General features: G+C 38.6%; 1 protein-coding gene across 3 annotated transcripts in view; it reads right to left on the reverse strand.

The window, feature by feature from the left end:
- ADCY1 (adenylate cyclase 1) overlaps nt 1-19,391 on the reverse strand; it is a 188,010-nt gene that overhangs the window by 77,567 nt on the left and 91,052 nt on the right. For all 3 annotated transcript variants that reach the window (XM_051612581.1, XM_051612580.1, XM_051612579.1), the window contains one exon: nt 8,028-8,155. In XM_051612581.1, coding sequence (XP_051468541.1) covers nt 8,028-8,155 — 128 coding nt within the window. The remainder of the gene's footprint in view (nt 1-8,027; nt 8,156-19,391) is intronic.

Here is a 19,391-nt window from a genome sequence, read left to right on the forward strand (position 1 = left end):
CTGGTGTCCAAGGAGGACTGCATCTATCCATCACCATTAATCCCTAGGCTTGTGCATTCCTGACCCTCATAATCCTACCCTCAGCTCCTGTCTGCTCTGCCACTATCTCCATCAGTGGTCCAGGACATTTTGGAACTGCTCACAGCTAAGGAGCGATCTGTGGGAGTTGCTGGGGGTGGGGGGAGGTGATAGGGGTGTCGCACATTCCTGAACACATTTGTATATCATTGTACATGTTTTCTTTTATCATTAGGCTTTAATTAAAGCTGTCCACTTTAGTTTTCAATCCAGAAAGTCTCTCTCTCTTCATTATCTCTCTCCTTTTCCTACGGTGGGGGGGAGGGGAAGGGGGGGGGTTGAGAGCATTATTGTAGCTGTTTAATTGCCGATCCTGAGTAAACCGTGACAATAATTTTTTGGCCCCAACAGGATTGTGAGGCACAATCTTAAACCCAGTCTATAAATTCTTACTAAATGGCAAATGTTTAAAATTCCATCTCGGATGGGAAGAATCCCTCAGATAGCAATGGGCAAGGCTTCTGCTGAATAAATTGACTAGTTGAAAACTGAACAAGCACTTTCTGCAATTTTTCTCCTGGACCTTCTTCCCAACATGCAATTGTACGTGTGGTATGCAGCCAGGATAATACTGCTCTGTGTAGCTGCTCTTGTTATTTTTTTATGTTTCATCAACAAAATTATAGGCAAAGCCATAATCTACCATGTGATAACATATTTAGTGATAACAGGGGTTTTGATACTGATCTATAGGGTGGCACTGTATAGTAAGGATTTTTATGTGAACAGAAAGATCTGTGTTGGTAATGGCAGGGTCAGTTTTACCTCTCCATCTTCTCTTGAGCTGAATCTCCCAGCTTTTGATCTAAATAGCATTGTTTCAGTAGGGATGTTTCTGCTGAATGTTTATAATGTACTGTGGATGCATAGAGTGATCACAATCCTCTTCCCACAAGCCTGCCACCACCACTGCAGTTGCTGCTAAGACTAAGGCCACTCCCATTCAATTCAGATGAACAAAAGTTACAGTTAAAGTTAATCCTCTGACTAGGAACAAAGCAAAGAAACAGCCATGAGAAACCACAAGAATATGTTTAACAGCAGAGGAACCCTTTTTAAAAGCGATGTTAAAAGACCTAGCCACAGGAGCAGACACTTCTAAAGCAGACAAAGGAGCAGGCCCTTCTCAAACAGATGACAACAATGATCTTGTCCAACCTTTCTTTCTAAAGGAACTATGCCTCACGAGAAAGGACTTTACCTGCAATGAAGGTGAGCCACTTCTTCCTTGGTTGCTCCGATGCTTTGATAGTGGGGCTGAAACCTATGATGTGGATGAAAGAGAAGCAAAGCAGTTGGGATCTGTGGCCAGAGATGCTGGTATCAATAGAGCACTTGGTAGTAAGACAGGAACCACCACCCTATGGAGCCGAATTCTCACAGCTGTAAGGGAGAGATACTCCCATAATCAGTGCCAAAGCAGAATGGCCATTCTTGAAAGAGCCATCATGTATTTGAGAAAATTAGATGTGCAAGAGGTGATCTATGATAACAATGGGATTACAAATCCTGATGACATCCTGTGCAACATGCTCATGCTCTAGAGGTTTGTGCAGGCTGTACCAGCAGCACATGCCCACATATTTCCCTTCATGGTGTGTATTGCCTACGAAAGACCAACTGTGTGTGAATTGGCTTTGAAAGCACGGAGACATGATCTCTGATCGCCATCAGTTCCACACCTCAGCCATTTAAAAAATGACTGACAGAAGAAATAAGATGCCAAATAGATGGGAAGGTAAACCCCAGTATCTCCCTAGAGACAATTGGTCTCATGTTGCAGCCACTAAGAGGAGATGTCCTGCTACGAGACAGGAATGAGAGAGATAGGATCCACTTCGACACCACCTATGGGGTCTCTTGAGTAATTATTGTAAAGAGGACATGAGAACCTCGGACAAAAAAACCACTGCTGTTCTCCAGATATGTGTGCAAGAGGTGGTAAACAGAACAAAGGCAGTAGACAGTTCTTCCAGGAAGAAGGCTGCTCCAGTCTCTAGTGACTGGTCCTTCAACCAGGATGGTGCTTCAACCTCAAATGCTCAACATTAGAGGTGCCCTGCCTCCAGCCAGGGGGAGGAGAGGGACAACTGAGTTTACTGGACTGTGTGGATTCAGTGGCCTGGCACATTAGAACCACAAAGGTATAAAGCCCTGGTGGACACTGGTGCACAGTGCACCCTAATGCCATTGAATCATAAAGGGACAGAGTCCGTCACTCTTTCTGGAGTGACAGGAGGATCTCAAGAACTGACTGTTATGGAGGCCAATGTGAGACTCACTGGTAGAAAGTGGCAAACACACCCGGTACTGACTGGCCCAGATGCTCCATGCATTCTTGGCATAGACTATCTCAAAAAAAGGTATTTCTGGGACCAAAGGGTACCAGTGGGCTTTTGGCATAGCAGCTGTAGAGACTGAGGACAGGTTACAGTGAAACTGTGAAACCTCTCTATGAGGTGACCTGAAAGAAAAGAGACTTTAAATGGGGTCCTGAAAACCAGAAAGCTTTTGAGCAGTTTTAAAAGGAGATTGTGCAGGCAGTGGACCAGTTCAAACAGGGCCAGATATCAAAAATGTGCTCTACACCACAGCTGGGTACAATGGTCCTACCTGGAGCCTTTGGCAGAAAGCACTAGGGGAAACTCGAGGTCAAACCCTGGGATTCAGAGCTACTTCTGAGGCCAACTACACGTTGACCGAAAAGGAGATACTTGCAGCATATGAAGGAGTTAGAGCTGCTTTGGAAGTGATCAGCACTGAAGTGCAGCTCCTCCTGGCGCCCTGATTGCCAGTATTAATCTTCATGTTCAAGAGTAACATTTCTCCTATCCATCATGCCACCAATGTGACACAAAGTAAATGGACTGCTTTAATCACCCAGCGAGCTTGAATATGAAGCCCTAATCATCCAGGAATTGTAGAAACAATTATAGACTGGCCAGAAGGCACACGCCTTTGAATGCCACCATGAGTACTGAGATGGGCTCAAGAAACTCCACTATATGATCATCTACCAGAGACTGAGAAAGTATTTACTCTTTTCACCAATGGTTCCTGTTGTCTTGTAGGAAATCACCACAAGAGGAAAGCTGCCATGGGTAGTCCTACATGATGAATTGCACAAGCAGCTGAAGGAGAAGGTCAATCAAGTCAATTTGCAGACGTAAAAGCCATCCAGCTGGCTTTGGACATTGCTGAGCGAAAGGAGACTATCTCTACACTGACTTGTGGATGGCAGCAAATGCCTTGTGGGGTTGGCTAAAGCAGTGGCAGCAGAACAACTGGCAGCAAAAAGGTAAACCTGTTTGGGTTGCAGAGCTGTGGAAAGACACTGCAGCTCGGACAGATAAACTGGTGGTAAAAGTGCGTCATGTAGATGCACATGTGCCTGTGCGTCGAGCCACTGAGGAACATCGACACAACCAATGAGCAGATGAGGCTGCTCTGAACTCTTTTCAGCTCGATGGGCCCATGACACTTCAGGTCATCAGGGCAGAGATGCAACGTACAGATGGGCTTGTGACTGAGGGGTGGACTTAACCATGGACACTATTGCACAGATGATCCATGACTGTGAGACGTGCACTGCAATTAAGCAGGCAAAATAGTTGAAACCTTTGTGGTATGAGGGGAGGTGGTCAAAGTACAAGTATGGGGAGGCCTGGCAAATTGACTATATCACACTGCCTCAGACCCGCCAGGGTAAGCACTACGTGCTTACAGTGGTGGAAACAAGTACAGGATGTCTGGAAACATACCCTGTGTCTTGTGCCACAGCCTGGAACACTATCCTGGGCCTTGAGAAGCAAATTTTGTGGAAACATGGTACTCCAGAAAGAATTGAGTCAGAAATGGGACTCATTTCAAAAACAGCCTGGTGACTAACTGTGCCAAGAACATGGTATTGAAGGGATATACCATATCCTGTACCATGCACATGCCTCATACAAATATATAAATATATAATATATAAAAAATAGGCTTAATATATAAAATTAGAGCAGTACCACAATCATATTCCCAAACAACATCAACATTTCTGCAGTAAAATATCACAAGTCTCCAATTGTACCGTTCAAATTAAAAATACATTTCTGAAGAAATATCAGCACTTGAATAGCCATGAATTGGAAAAAGAAAATAAGTTCCTCAAATAAATTATTCATTATGACTTATTCTCTGCTAGATTCAGATATAATATACTCAAAAGTTTTTCACATGTTAACACAAAAGTAGGCCAAGAAATGAATGGAAATTAAAAAAAAATTCTTTTTAAACTAGAAGTGTGCAGTCTAAGTGACTAATAAGATAACAATCTACCCTGACTGCTCAAGTATCCTACCAAGCTTTTAGATTTTAGTCCTCTTCTTAGTTACAAATATTTCATGTGCTGCTACAAGACATCAAAGTAATTTAAGTTCATCTGCAGAACAGCTCTAGTCCTGTACTGCACTTGAAGGGGGGAAAAAAAAAGCTGTGGATCCCATTTCTTTTAAGTTATTTTGGGCTTTTCTTTAGGTCCAAAAATGTCTGTACAGAAATAGATGTTTCCTGGATAAAGGCATAGACAAGATTTTTGTTTCAGTTACATATGTTTGCATTTTCTATACGCATAGTTCTAAGATAAGCATACCCTTTAATTTTACACATCTCCCTAAATATTTCTGTGCCCTACATAAATCTGTGCCAAAATAGTAACAATATCAACAATAGTAATATTAACAACAACAGTCTGTGAACATTGCCCTGAAAAATGTAAGAATGAGATATTCTCAGGTGATACTCGCAGCACATATTCTAGGTTACTTCAATTACACAGAACATGAAGAGAATAGAAAATACAAATTTATATTAACTCATATAATATTTAACACAATGTAACCACAGACCCATCAACCAGCTGCTAGATTTTATTCCATGATTTACTGGAAAAATGACATCTTGGTGGTACATATCTCTGGAAGAGACCCTTTTCAGAGATCCATGAGCTGAATAACAATCTTCAATTATTTATTTATTTATTTTCCTAGGTAACATGACTAACCTATCACTAGGGATGACAGCTTCCAAGCATTAATTTACAATGCCAAGTTTTGGTTTCTGCAGTAAATTGAAGAGAGGTTTAGGAGACTACCAAGTGGCATCTAACTTTGGATGAAAGGGGAAAGTTTAAAAAACAAAAGTGACTCTGCATCTCATGGGACTGATAAACAACAACACCTAACAGTCATACTGATACAAAATAAAATTTTGCATTCCAATTTTACCATCATAAGACCTTCTCTTCTCCATTTAATTTGCTAAAGGTATTTTTTTTAAAATTATTATGGGGAATATATCTTCTAACTTTTGTGAGTGTGAAAGAGTGAAGAATTTTTTCCTAATATTCAGCAGATCTGTTTTCCGGGTTTGGGGCTCTTTGTGGAGTTGGCTTAACTATGTGCTTCTGTCACCAAAAGAACCTCACTCAGAATCCAACGATATCTGAACAGATGATGTTCCATTTGCAGTAAAAGAAAAAAAAAAGTACTGCTATCCAGGGTAATGGTACTGGGAATGCAGCATCTTCCTGTTTCCTAACACAAGCAGAACAGGCACATTCATTTAACTAAAAGAAGAAATACGTGTTAAGCCTGGATCTTACAGTCCATATTCACACTACTAATTCCTCCTTAATTCTCCTAAAAAAAGGATGAATTAATTGTGCTTATGTACAAAGGATGCAGAATAAATTCCAAATAAATATGTCACTCTCTTATAATACTGCCTACTATCCATCTTGCCCCCTCACCATGCTCTCTGGCTCTCACTGGCTACACACTCACAATTTATCTATTTAAAAAAATAAATGGTGAAATTGTCAGTTATTTTTATTCTACCACAGCCACTGATTAGACATGTCTGGATAGCACACTACAGCGTGTCCTCTTAAGAGCAAAGAGTTGCTGACGCTGGAAGGGGCCTCTGGAAACCACCCAGACCAAAGGTCCTCCTCAGAGCAGGGTCAGCTACACATGGTTACCCGGGACTGTGTTCAGTTGGCTTTTAAATCTCTCCAAGGATGCAAATTTCACAGCCTTCCTGTGCAAAATCTCCAGAATCTGGCCACTTCCACAGTAAAAAAGTTTTTTCTTATATTAAGGTGGAATTTATTATATTTCAGTTTTTTCCCAATTTCTCTTGCTCTGACACTGGGTATCACTGAGAAAAGTTTGGCTTTGTCCTCTTTACACCCTCCCATAAGGTATTTGTACGCATTGATAATGTTGCTTTCTCTTCTCCAGGCTGAACAGTCCCAGTTAATTCCTTTTTAATTCAACTTTTTTCAAGTTTGTATTACCATGACAGCAGCCAATAAATGACAACATAAAACCAGAATGCACTTCATTTCTAATATTGGTGAACCTGATACATTAAAAAAAGGAAAGTTCAGACAGTTCTGTCGCTACCTTGTTTGTACTAATGAAACAGCACAACTAATGAATTAAAGGTTAATGCCAGGTGTAATAGAGGATGAGAGCATCACCTACAGCTTTCCAAGATTTCAAAAAAGCCAAAGATTTTTGAAAACCTGTACAAGGCCTGTATATCTAACTATGCTTCCTTATAAACAGAATATCCATATACTGCTGCAAGAACGCACATATGCATAATCTGCAGATTTAGGATATTATTTCAGGATTTTATAGTATCATAGACATTATCATAGATTACAAAGTCTATTATCAGTTTATGATGTTTACAAAGATTATGGACTCACATTGAATGAGAGTGCGAATATGGATTCATTTACCCAACTCTTCACATTCTGAGAGATTTTGCAAATTAACATTATAATAAACACATGGATTGATCTAGAAATCAGAATCTGCCTTCAATTGCTTTAAGTACTTTTCTCTTTTTCTTCCTATGCTTTCAAGCCCTCTGCAAAGAAAGCTCAATGAATCTAGGATCACTGAAAAGTTTAAGGCTGATAGATGACAACAAAAATTTGTGGTAATCTCCATGTTCCCTTAAGGCATTAGCAGGTTTTAAACAACCAGTCATCATTTCCATAGAGAAAAATCCAACCCTTGAGTAAAAACTATTGAAGTCTTCGAGAGGATCATAATACATTCCTTTCTACTGGGTTGTGCAAGCTCATATGAAATGCAATAGCACTGTGCTGACCAGTATTTATATACAGAACTAATACAGGTGTGCACTCCTTCCTTTAGTCTCTCTATAAAGCACACATACAAGTACACACACACACAGAGCAATACAGTAGTGAAGAAACTTCCTGTCTTTATCCCTTTTCTCCTATGTAATGAAATAGATTTTCAGTTCCTGCTAAAAGCTTATTCACAGTTCTTTCATATTCACACCTTTCGCTTTGGTAAAATAATGACCAATGCAGAAATCTCAAGCATAAAAAAATTCTTCTGATCAGTAAAGGGAATTTCAAATTACATTTCTGAGAAGCAGAATAAATTCAAGATTTAAATGTGACATACAGGAAGAAGAAATTAGCAAGCTATCTTCTTGAGAATTCAAACACATACAATATGCACACATCAGGACTGACTTTGAATTGACATACTGGTGAGCAAAATGAACAGTACTTATCCCTGTAAAACAAGAAGCTAGACTCCTTTCTTTGTGGCCAATGACCATAAGAATATTTAGTTATTTCCTGGTATCTTGTTGTCCCCTAATCAGTACCCTTATGTGCTTCTACATTCTCATACTTGTGCATTTTTTCCTCACAACAATTAAATGGAGTGGAAAATAGATGTCTAGAATGTCCCTTCCTAAAATCAGTATCCTGTGACCTGAAAGCAACAATGTGAATTGCTAGGTGGGCACTGCTAGCAGACTTGGCTTTTTTTTTTTCTGAGAACACACTTCTCGAATGCCACGTAATTGTAGCAATCCTATCCAGGTTCCCCATGAACACTACTTACGTGATGGTGTCAATCATATCAAGTCCCATTTCAACACAGCAATGGGCATGATCTGTTTTGGGTTGGGTCAGTCCTGATACACAGTAGTAACAGTCCCCTAGGATTTTTATTCTTCTGCAATGGTTTTCCTTTAATAAAAAAAAAAGGGAAAAAATGTTATTATTCATATAAATATTCCAGTATTTACAGGATACAACATTCTTCAATACTATGCAATCATTCAGGGAATCCTTTTGTGATCAAATGAAGTAATCTACAGTTTATGAGATATGAGTTCCATGCACAGAACAGCTGATATACACATATTTATTTATAAATCCACACATATACACTGGAGGTCAGCCCCCCATTGTTCAACACACATAGGCTAAGACTGCTTAAAAGTATAGTTCTGAACACATACTATTCTCTTGCCCTCATATTAGGTCAGTACAAGTTCAAGAGTTGCAATGAGACTTCATTTGTCTATGAATCCAAACCAAAGGATTGAAGCCAAACAACTACAGAACATCAGGAAATGTTTGTATTCTGAGAAGCTTTATTTCAAATCAAGTTCCAGCTTACCAGGAAAGATTATTTATCTATCTGTAAAGGTACACATATTTGTGCATTACCAATTCATAAATCACAATGTACACTAGAGCATGATCAGCATAAATATTACACACTTCGAGATCAGAAGATACAGGCAGTTTGCAATACCATCAAATGTAGCTCCTATTCACATAGTTATACTTCTACAGCCAAAGAAATCCAGCTAAATCTCTCTCATTTTGAAAAATCATTGATGGCATGTAATGACTACTAAATTGGTCTGAGCAGAAAGTTTATTTCTTAACAGACAGCAAAACGCCTTTAACAAAGCAGTGCCTTTAATAACTATAAGGAGGCCTGAAGAGATGATAGCATCCCTTGTAGCTATGCTATGGCAATTTCTACCCTATATGGTACAGAAAACTAAATAACCTGATTAAAGGAATCCAAATTACACAGCTGGGACTATGCCAGTAAGTGCCATACAAAATCAGGTGGTGTGCATATGATGACAGAGGATTAACAAAAATCTGACTCTTCCCCCAGGGTACTATATAGCAACATACTATATAGATTTTACTTCAGTGACAGAAGAGGAAAAAGGAGTGGGGGGGAGGTTCTGGTGAGGCGATTTACAATTTCTGAAAATAAACCACCACCTAATCATACTGCCACTCATAGAGGCACATGTGCTCACCCAGTCTCCTATTTACAAGAACCAAAGCCTTCCTGAGTTGACCACACTCTCCAAATCATTGCCCATATTCCAGGTCAGAAGTGACGGGTTATGGCTACCGCAATCCCTTTCTCTCTGACATGTCACACATTATAGCATTTGGGGCTTGTTATTACACGCTTTTCCAGCTGCAGGCATTCACACATCTATCTTGTTAGTAAATGTTTCCGAGTATTGAACAAGTATTATAAAATGAGAATTAACCTCTGTTAAGGCATGGAAGAAGGCATGGTAACACTGTTGTTGTAAAAATAGCTTTGTCTACTTCTAAATTAAGGAGTAAATTAAGATCTTGAATCAAAGAAAAGAGCCATCTTTTTGGATATGCTTAACTAGTAGAAAAGGCTAAGAGTGACTACTAAACATTTCTTCTGCTGTACAGCAGCATTTTAAATATACCACTGTTTATCACTGCTAATGTATAAATTAATGAATGAGAGAATAATTATTCTAGAAGCATTATCACCAAGACTTTAGAGTATTCCTGTAGGCTATAGCCACAAAATGCCTCACCGATTTTACTTAAGAGTTTTAATCAGTTATATTGAGATTGCTGGCTAAATGGTCTTATATAAGTAAATTATTTATTGATGCACACAAAGTAAAAGGCAGATGTCAAACTCAAGGTCTTTGGACAGAAGCCACCAAGTTTTTTTAACAGAAAGCACTCACTTCTTTAGTAGAAACCACTAAATTATACTGCTAAAATAAGCTGCTGGAGCAGCCTGTTCCTGAGGGAGTGCACCTCGTGGGAGGGACTTCGGGGAAGGGTTCATGAAAGACTCTCTCCTGTGGGAGGGACCCCGCGGTGTAGCAGGGCAAGACTGAGTATTCCTTCTGGAGGAGGAAGCAGCAGAAAACAACGTGTAATGCACTGACTCTAAACCCCAGTCCCTGTCCCCCTGCATCGCTGGAGGAGGAGGTAGAGAAATCAGGAACAAAGTAATTTGTGTCCCGGAAGAAGGGAAGGGTGGGGTGTGATATTTAAGCTCTGGTTTTGTCTGTATCCTGTTTGCATTTGGTTACTGGTAAATTAAATTGTGGGGGGTTTTCCCTGAGTTGAGTCAGTTTTGCCTGTGACCTTGATTGTTGGGTGAACCCTCCTCATCCTTGCCTCGACCCACGAGCTTCCAGTGGGGATTTTCTCCCCCCGGTCCACAGTGGGGGAGAGGTGAGCAAGCCTGTTCTTTGGTGTCAGCGAGGCCTAAGTCATGACAAGTAACTACCTTAAAAATGTCTCATTCTAGTTACTTGGTAATGTGCAGTACTGCAGATTTTATAACAGGATACACAAAATTACTGTCAGATTGGCACAGCACAGTCTTAGCACCTTGGTAGATAGTCTGAGAAAGGAAAATACCAGAACAGAGCTTAATTTATTACCACTTTTCCAATTTCTGGAGATATATTAATTTTGGCGGAAGACATATGGCTAAATCAACTGCTGGTTTTGAAATCGCCACTCTGTTCCTTATCAGATGTTACACTCCCTATCCTTATTTATAATAATTAATATACAGTCATCTCTAGCAAAATCGTTTATTTTTCTCAACATGTGAGACAGACTTCCAGGAAGGATAGAAGTAGGGCAGCTTTGTAAGAGCAATCTTTTTAAGGATTGATATGCAAATTAACAAAACAAGTCCTTTCCCTCTCTTTTGTTTCCTCAGCAACTTCCAGAGAAGCCGTTGCCTCGGCAACATTTTCAGATTTGTGACAGTGATTAATTCAAGCGTGATAGTTAAAAATACTAGTCACAGTGATACAAGCAATGTCTGTTTAGACACAGTTGGTAATTTCGTTTTATGCCCATGACAAAAAAAACACCAGAGATTGCTAGCACTGCATTAGTCAGACAGTTTGTCCACCTGCGGTATCCACTGAGATGTTTCCAAGCAGATCTGCAGAATTCCCTCTGGCACAACTGCCAGTCACAGGTTTGTCAGTGTTAAGTGGAAGCCCAGCTTGGAAAGCAGTAGATACTTAAAAGTCACTAAGATCTTTCTTTACACTTTTAGACCAGCACTTTATAAAGCAGTTCGTTCTGTCTCTTGGTAGAACGGTAGAACGGGAAGGGGAGGAGGGGTTCCTGTTTCAAACAACTCTGGGTTTTTGCTGCTGTTGTAGTTCTTTGTTTAAATATATTTTGCTGAAAGACTGAAGGCTACCAACTTAGACTGCAAAACTGGAAATTAAACCATTAACTGCATATTCTCATACTGTACAAGACACATTGTTTTGTATACTTGGGATAAGGGTTTTTTTAAATAAAAGGGAAAATCATTTACAGTTTATATATCTATCTATCTAAAAGGTTGTATTAAAGAAATAAAAATTTTTAAGGTGCTTTCAGACCTCTCCCAGCAGAATACATACGCAGACAGCTAGGTGTTCTTCTGAACAGAGAGATTGTATAGGTTAGTGCAAAGGCTTTTACAGCAGGATCTTTCTCACATGTCAGATTGCAACAATTATTATTGTTGCTGCTGGGGTTTTTTGGTTCGTTGTGTCTGGGTTTTGGTTTTTGTTGGGGTTTTTGTTTGTTTGTGGGTTTTATTTGGTTTTTGTTGTTGTTGTGGGGTTTTTTGTTTGGTTTGGTTTTGTTGTTTGTTGGGGTTTTTTTTATAGTCTATCCAAGTAAGTGTTTGTTGCATTAATAGATCCAAAGTCAGGGATGTTTCTTATAACACTTTCTGGTAGCAACAGAGCTTCTTTAAAGCTTTTAGTAATTTTAGCTATGGCAGATGCTAAGACAGGGAAGAGTTCCTTATTCTGCCTTCTGTCACTGCAACAGTCTTATGTATTTCTGCATACTTGTGTCATCATGGTATGTGAGAACCTTTCAAAGTGCACCAAAAACGAAGGTCAGACAGACAATTTTAAAAGGCAAGATTTAAAACCTAAACCTTGAACTCTCTCTCATAAGTCCACTAACTGTAGTGGAATTACACCAAGGATGAGTATGACCCTGTGTGACTTAATTACAATATGTTTTATACTTATATGCATCCATTTCTTTTTATGCAAGCCTGCTAGGAACCTGGTTTGCAGGTGTGCTCTTCAGACTGTTACTGTCCTACCCTCCTGGAATCAGAATTTACGAGTAGGAGGAATTTTATCTAGCCATTAATTAGAAAGACACTTTTTTTGCTATTCTACTAATTAAAACTGTACCAGCTAAGGGTACAAAAAATTTCTTTACTATATTCAGCCAATTTGAATTTAGTTATGCTGTGCAGAGTGGAAGAAAAAATCAGTAAGGCCTACAAGAAGATGCATAAGCAGTGAATTCTGTTTCCCCTAACTCAGACCCTATTAAACTAACCCTCTCATAGAATGTTTTTGGACATGAGTAGTAGTAGTAACATTTAGTTTTGTTCAGGCTAGAAAAATTAGAACAAGAGTTTGATCACTACTACAATTCTTATTAATTGCAAAGTTATGTCTTAAAAGAAAAAAAAAAAAAAAGAAATAACCAAAACCTACACATGTCCAGGTTCAACTACATAAGAGTTGGGGGAAAAGGGAAGAGGATCTATTAGGCCTGAACTTAGACAGAATCCTTTTCTCTTTCAGGGAAAGGCTTTGGTATCCTCACCAAACCTCAGACTTCAGCATGAGTGAGACCTCTGGGTATTGCCCCACATAGTTGCAAAGTAGTACCAGAGGAGCACAGCATGCAGCAGAGGAGTGGAAGGAGATGCACTGGCAGCACAGGGATGGGCTCTTGAACTCAAAGCACTTTCATGCCTCCCCTGTCCATTTTCTGCCTGTAACAGAATTTGTGGGGAAAAAAACACACATTGTCCTACTACGTGGAAAACTACTGTTAGCTAAATATTTTCTTCACATATTGAAGAGAAGTCTTGGGTAGACAGAACCATCAAAATGCAACTCTGATGGCTCAGTTTTCACTGAGAGTAGAATTAATTCTGAGGGGATAGTGGTGAACTCCGGGAGCTGAAGAAGGAATATGAACTATTCTCCTAGCCCTGCCACTGCTGTCAAGAGCTTTTCCACAGTGCAATAGCGGTCACCCTCCTGCACAGACATTCAATGAGCCACAAGGAAGATCAGTGATTCTGAAGAATCGACCCATCACAGAAGTACTTTTGTCTTTTATTGCCCCTCATATTTTTCTTCTTGTTTTACTTCCTTCTTGGTTTATCAGTAGATTTCTTTTGAAAAGACCCATTCCAACAGCATCTTCTGAACAGCCTGCTCAGAGCTGAACTGTTTGTATCAGCTAGGCAAAGGGGATAAAATTTTCAGTTCGTATTAATCAGCATGGCATCATGGGTTTCAGAGGAACTTCACTAATTTATACCAGCTGTCCCTCTAATCCTCAGGGACCCAAGCCCTAATTCAATAATCCAAGGTAACCAAATCACAATTACAGTCCTTTCATTACAGTATAAAACAGCTTTTGGGGAAAGAAATGCAAAGCACCTCTAAAATCCTGCAAAGATGTAAAATAGCAATAAAACACACTTCCTGTTTATCTTGCTTCACAAACCTAGAATTTCACTCTGCTTCAAAAGATGTCTTGAGAGACAACAAGAAATGATTCACCACTGTTACCACTGCAGTCTATTTTCAATCTATTTAACATTAGCAATATATTAAACATTTATAGCAATTTAGGCAAAAGTGCTATTAATCTCAATAGAAAATTTCATTATAGAGCTTTAAATCACTCTAGAAGTTAAGATAAATTTATCTGTATTACAGATGTGTATGGAGACATAAAAGAGATTGGAAGAAAGAACAGTATTTTTTACCACATCTTCTAAAGTTGCAATGACATCTTTATTCAGTTTCATTAAATTTGTCCATTAGATTGGAACGGAAGTGGAAAAAAACCCGACGCTTTGGCTATCATGCTGTATAAATACGTGCATCCAAACACATATATGTTTATGTACTGTCATGGTAACTAAACCGGAACATGTACAACATGCACAGACACAATAGTTCTGCAAGTTTACCTCTACCCTCTTGCATTTATAGACAACATATGGGATAAATTAAAATTTTTATATTCATCCTCTGGACTACTGAGATACTAGTAAAACTCAGCCTGACAGTTACAGGCCAGACACCAGTTTTGAGCCCCTCCTTTCTCTAGATTTGAATACAGTCTGGTAGAAGATATCTGGGTGTTCTTATGTGTTTCTGGCATTAGTAGTCCCCTCCTTCCTTTACTCAAAAGTATTGTTAATGCATAAAATGCTCCAAGCACCTTTGGAAGGGCATAGTACAGTGTTCTGTTGTTAAGGAAATGGTGAAGGACAAGCCACCCTCCTTCAGGGTGATAGGAGGCAGTGGATTGGTTGGAGTTAGTTTGAAGGCTGTAAAGTGCAAATAAGCAATATGCTATCAAATTATTAATTTAAGTTCAGTGCATGGTGAGAGGGAGAGATCCTTTATAAGAGATCAGTTAACATTTTTGATATGTACACTTTTCTTCTATATTTAATGTCCTTATAAAATTAAACAAAACTTAAAAGATCTATTTTTTTCCCTCAGCTCTGGAACTCCATTTTGTGCACCAAAGAGCTTAAGAGAAAAACAAAACCAAAAAATATTCTATAGGAAGGACAATCCAGAGAAAGTCTCTTAGACTGCAGCAGTATTCACAAAAGATGCAGCTAAGTGCAGAAAAAGATGACTGGTTTTAGATTCACAAGCACCAACTCCACTTTAAACCACCTTTGAAAGGGCCCTCTTTCTTTGCCAATGAAAAGTAAGCCTACTTAGGCTAACTTCTCACAGCTAAATCTGTGAAAATCATAGAATCACAAAATCATAGAATGGTTTGGGTTTGAAGGAACCTTTAAAGATCATTTAGTTCCAACCTCCCTGACACAGGCAGTGACATTTTCCAACTAGATCAGGTTGCTCTAAGATCTATTCAATCTGACCTTGAACATTTCCAGGGCTGGGGTATCCGTAACTTCTCTGGGCAACCTGTTCAGTGTTTCACAGCCCTATTCATAAAGAATTCCTTCCTTATATCTCATCTACACCTACTCTCTTTCAGTTTAAACCTTTGCCCCTTGTGCTATCAGTACAGAAACTGGTAAAAAGTCTCTTGCAGACTTTATTAGCTCCCCCCCCCCTTTTTTTTTTTTCTAATTGAAAGATCTTGGAGCCTTCTCTTCTCCAGGCTGAACAATGTCAACTCTCCAAGTCTTTCTTTCTAGGAGGGGTGTTTCAGCCTTCTGATTATTTGTTACTCTCTTCTGGACCCACTCAAGTTATGTGTTTCTTCAGTTGGGGGCCCCAGAGCAGGATGTAAAGGTTACTTATGCTATCTGCAACTTTCATTAATGACAAACAGTATTTTACTTTTTTTCTTTCAGTAAAACAAAATAATTTACCAACATGGTTTCTCTTTGTAGTATCCAAATCCATTTTAATAACTGCTGAATGTGAGCTGCAACATATGAGAGATTACTAAAGCCAGCTTATCAGATAAACTTCATAGTAAAATCCTGAGTGCAATGAAAGGACATGGAAACTACAGCCAGCTCCATTACATTGCAACATGCCAACAGTGATAATACACTTCTGAAAATTGTCTAGCCCATTAGAAAATTTCATTGAATCCTGTCAATTACTGCTTACATATTTTAACATTTCTTTTCACTGCAGTTTTAAACTGTTGGGTTTAAAAAACCTGAAAATTATTTTAATAACTTTTAATGAAGTAATACCAGCAAATAGTAGGTTTCCCAGTTTACACTAGTTCTGGCACAGCTGCTAGTCCCAGAATAAAAAAACCAAACCAAAACCAAAACAAAACACTTGAGAATGAACTAACTGAAAGAAAAGAGTTAAATTCAAGCAAGGTAACGGAGGCATACTCATAGCAGTAACAGTTAGTACAGACTTAACAAGAAGCACTTCTACAGAGTGGCACAAATATTAGGAAAGGAAAACAAATCTGGTTATAGTAAGTACATTTGAAAATGGCTTGGTAGGGTTTGATTGAGGAAAGCTAGCCATCTCTGTATGAGCATCTGTAAGCTTGTAATGTATTTGTGAAGTCATGACAAATTACTACCATCACAGGAGCCATATGAACAAATGTAGCATTATTCAGGATAGTTATTAAAAGGAAGGCATTTTGTTTCAAATGCTTTCCCTCAATTTTATTGGAACTTATATACGCTGACTTGCAGTAACCTACTAGTTCTTGGCCTACCTTTTCTGTGCATTCCCATTCTAACAAGAAATTCTTCCCTTCTGCACATGGAGAGCAATTTTACAAAATTAGAAAGTTAAATGTTTAGTCCTGAAGAGTGAAAACCTGTTTAGCAGTCATATATGTTAAATTACATGGAAAAGAAAAAGGATTTTAGCAAAAACATTTTGTACAAATATCATGACTGATATGCATGCTTGTCTCCTTCCCAGCTTTCATTAAGTGTCCTTTAGGATGCTGTCTTTTTATGAAGAGGAATATCTCAGGAGAAAAAAAAAGTCTAAAAAAATACACGATAAAATGTTGAAAAACTAAGCTCTAAATTTCAGGAAATAGATATTTTTACTGATTCTACTAGAAACACCACAATAGAGAGAATTCTAAAAAACTGTCACATTTATGCACCAACAAAAGCATGAAATTCAGTCATGCTCAAACAAAAAAGCATAAGAAATCTTCTGACATCAAATCATTGGAAATAACCATTCCCCTCTGCTTGGCGAAATTGCTGAAAAATGACAACAGGAGAAGAACTAGCAAGATATTATATACAGCTGGCTATAAAGAAAGTAGTTTCCAGAAAGATTTCCATAAACTTCAAGGAGATAAAAGGTCTGGATTGGGAAGAGCAAAGCTGACTGCTCTGAGGACGGTGTTTCTGGACTCTGCAGGAGGCATGGTCCTTGCCAGGCTGAGGGGAGGCCCTGGTGGTTGCTTCTCTGATGCACTGTTATGCCCCGCATAACAGATCTGTGCATGAGCAAAGGATTTCAGGTAGGACTGTGTGTGCAGAATACATTAGACAGCTAAAATATGCATCTGGGTTGTCAGTCAAACTTCTTCTACAACAATGACGTGAAACAGGCACATCTGGAGAGCAATTAGACATCTCCTTTGGATGACACACACTGAACTTGAGAAATACCTTTCTCTATGCTAATGGCACAAGTAATCAAAAGAGTAAGTTTCAGTACAAATACCCACACTGCAAGCATCTAAGCTGATCAGAATAATCCCATACAGTCCTATACAAAGACATAAATCTCAAATTAGCAGAACACAAACTCAGGAAGAATTTAAGACAAAGAATGAACATACAAACGACAGAATCATCTTACATAAAGGTACCATAGGGGAGGTTAGGCAAGACCTAACCTCTGTGGTATCTACCCATTTATAAAGTGTGTCACATTATCTTCCTCCCTGGAAAACATCCTGCGGACACTTACATTAGCTTCACATCATACACACATCACCAGGCCCTCATCCAATAGTCACTGGTATATTCATTAAGACCACTTTAATTTTAGAAGTATTGCTTCCTTAGGTCTCTCTAGGAGACCTCTCCAGGTAGCTGTTCGACCAGACTCGAGCTTTCATGCATAATCTGCCTCTGTGGGATCCTGTGTCTGAACTATCAAGGTAATTTTGGGAGACAAGTCTCCTTAAAATTACTCTTTGTAAATATCCCCCCCTAGTGCACACATAAATTTCCACAGAGAATGATTATGTGCTCTAAGTTTATGTTTTCTAGCACTAACTTTCCCATCTTAACCAGTGTGCAAAACTACTAATTTTTTATTTTAAAAAATACATCATAATTATATTTATATAAATGTAAAGCATTCTATAGATTCAGAAGAATAAATTTCTTAAAGTGCTTCTAGGAACAGCTAGTTCAAAGCACAGCAAAGGACTGACTGTTCTTGACAGTTAAAAAAAACCACACTGGACCTTTGCCTAGGGCTCAGGAGCAACATTGTTAAGTTCAGTATCTTTGAAGCTGAACAGGTATTCAGTAACTATGAAATTTAGAAAGTCAAAACTGTTAAAAGCTAAGATTCGTACTCTAGGTGACCCTGCTCTGGCAGGGGGGGTTGGACTAGATGATCTTTCGAGGTCCCTTCCAACCCCTAGGATTCTATTATTCTATGATTCTATGAAAATAAGCTGTACAAGATAAGCATTTGGAAAATTTATTTTCTTTACAGAATAATATAAAAGAAAGAACATAATAAAAATACAAATAATTTCTAGTACAGAGTAAGAAGATCAGGAATTATCTTCCTTCTCTATTAAGAGACTGGACAAGCAAACTTTCCAAGTAGTTGAATGACAATAAATTGAAATCTAAGGTTTGCCTTCAGAACTCCTTGCCACGAGCTGTAACTATATTTGAGGCTATTGCTATTAAAAAAAAAGGCATAGCATTTCAAAAAGAGTAAAACTACTTGTACTTGACTTACCAAAAAAATCAAACAAATAGAATATATATAGAAAAAAAAAATAATGCTAAAGAGCATAAACCAGATTCTATATGTCAGATGGATTGTATTGTCCCAGATTTCTCAACAAAATTTTTTTATGTCTGAAGCACCTGGTTCTGGGCAGCTTCAGAGATATACTGTCAAAAAGCAATGACTCACTATTCCTGCAGTGTGTCAAAATGCCAAAATGCCAAGACTCTTCATGAGACTCCCAGCAAATACATGCTGCCTTTCACTTACTACACTTCCCACAGTGGTGACAAGGAGTTTTTTAAGTCTTACAGTTTTAAGACAGGACAGTTATTTTAACAAAGGTTGATGTAAACTGTCTCTTCCAGTTGACATTGTTTCCTAAGAAGCAGAAACACACAGCATGCACTCTCAAAGATCAGCCTTTAGCAGTTACAGGAAACATACCTATCCACTATTACATTTTTCTTTAAAGTTCCTGTAGTCTCCTCCTTCATAATTCTGAATACTATAGTACAGCACTGTTTTAAAACCAGTGCAGTTCTCTGTTTTGACCTAATAATTAATATATAGAAGTTGTTTTAACGAAAATATCAGAACCCTTCTGAAAGACTACATTTCCCAGCACATTTCATGACTGCAGAAAG

The sequence above is a fragment of the Apus apus genome, chromosome 2 (genome assembly GCF_020740795.1).
Source record: "Apus apus isolate bApuApu2 chromosome 2, bApuApu2.pri.cur, whole genome shotgun sequence".
NCBI classification, from domain to species: Eukaryota; Metazoa; Chordata; class Aves; order Apodiformes; family Apodidae; genus Apus; species Apus apus.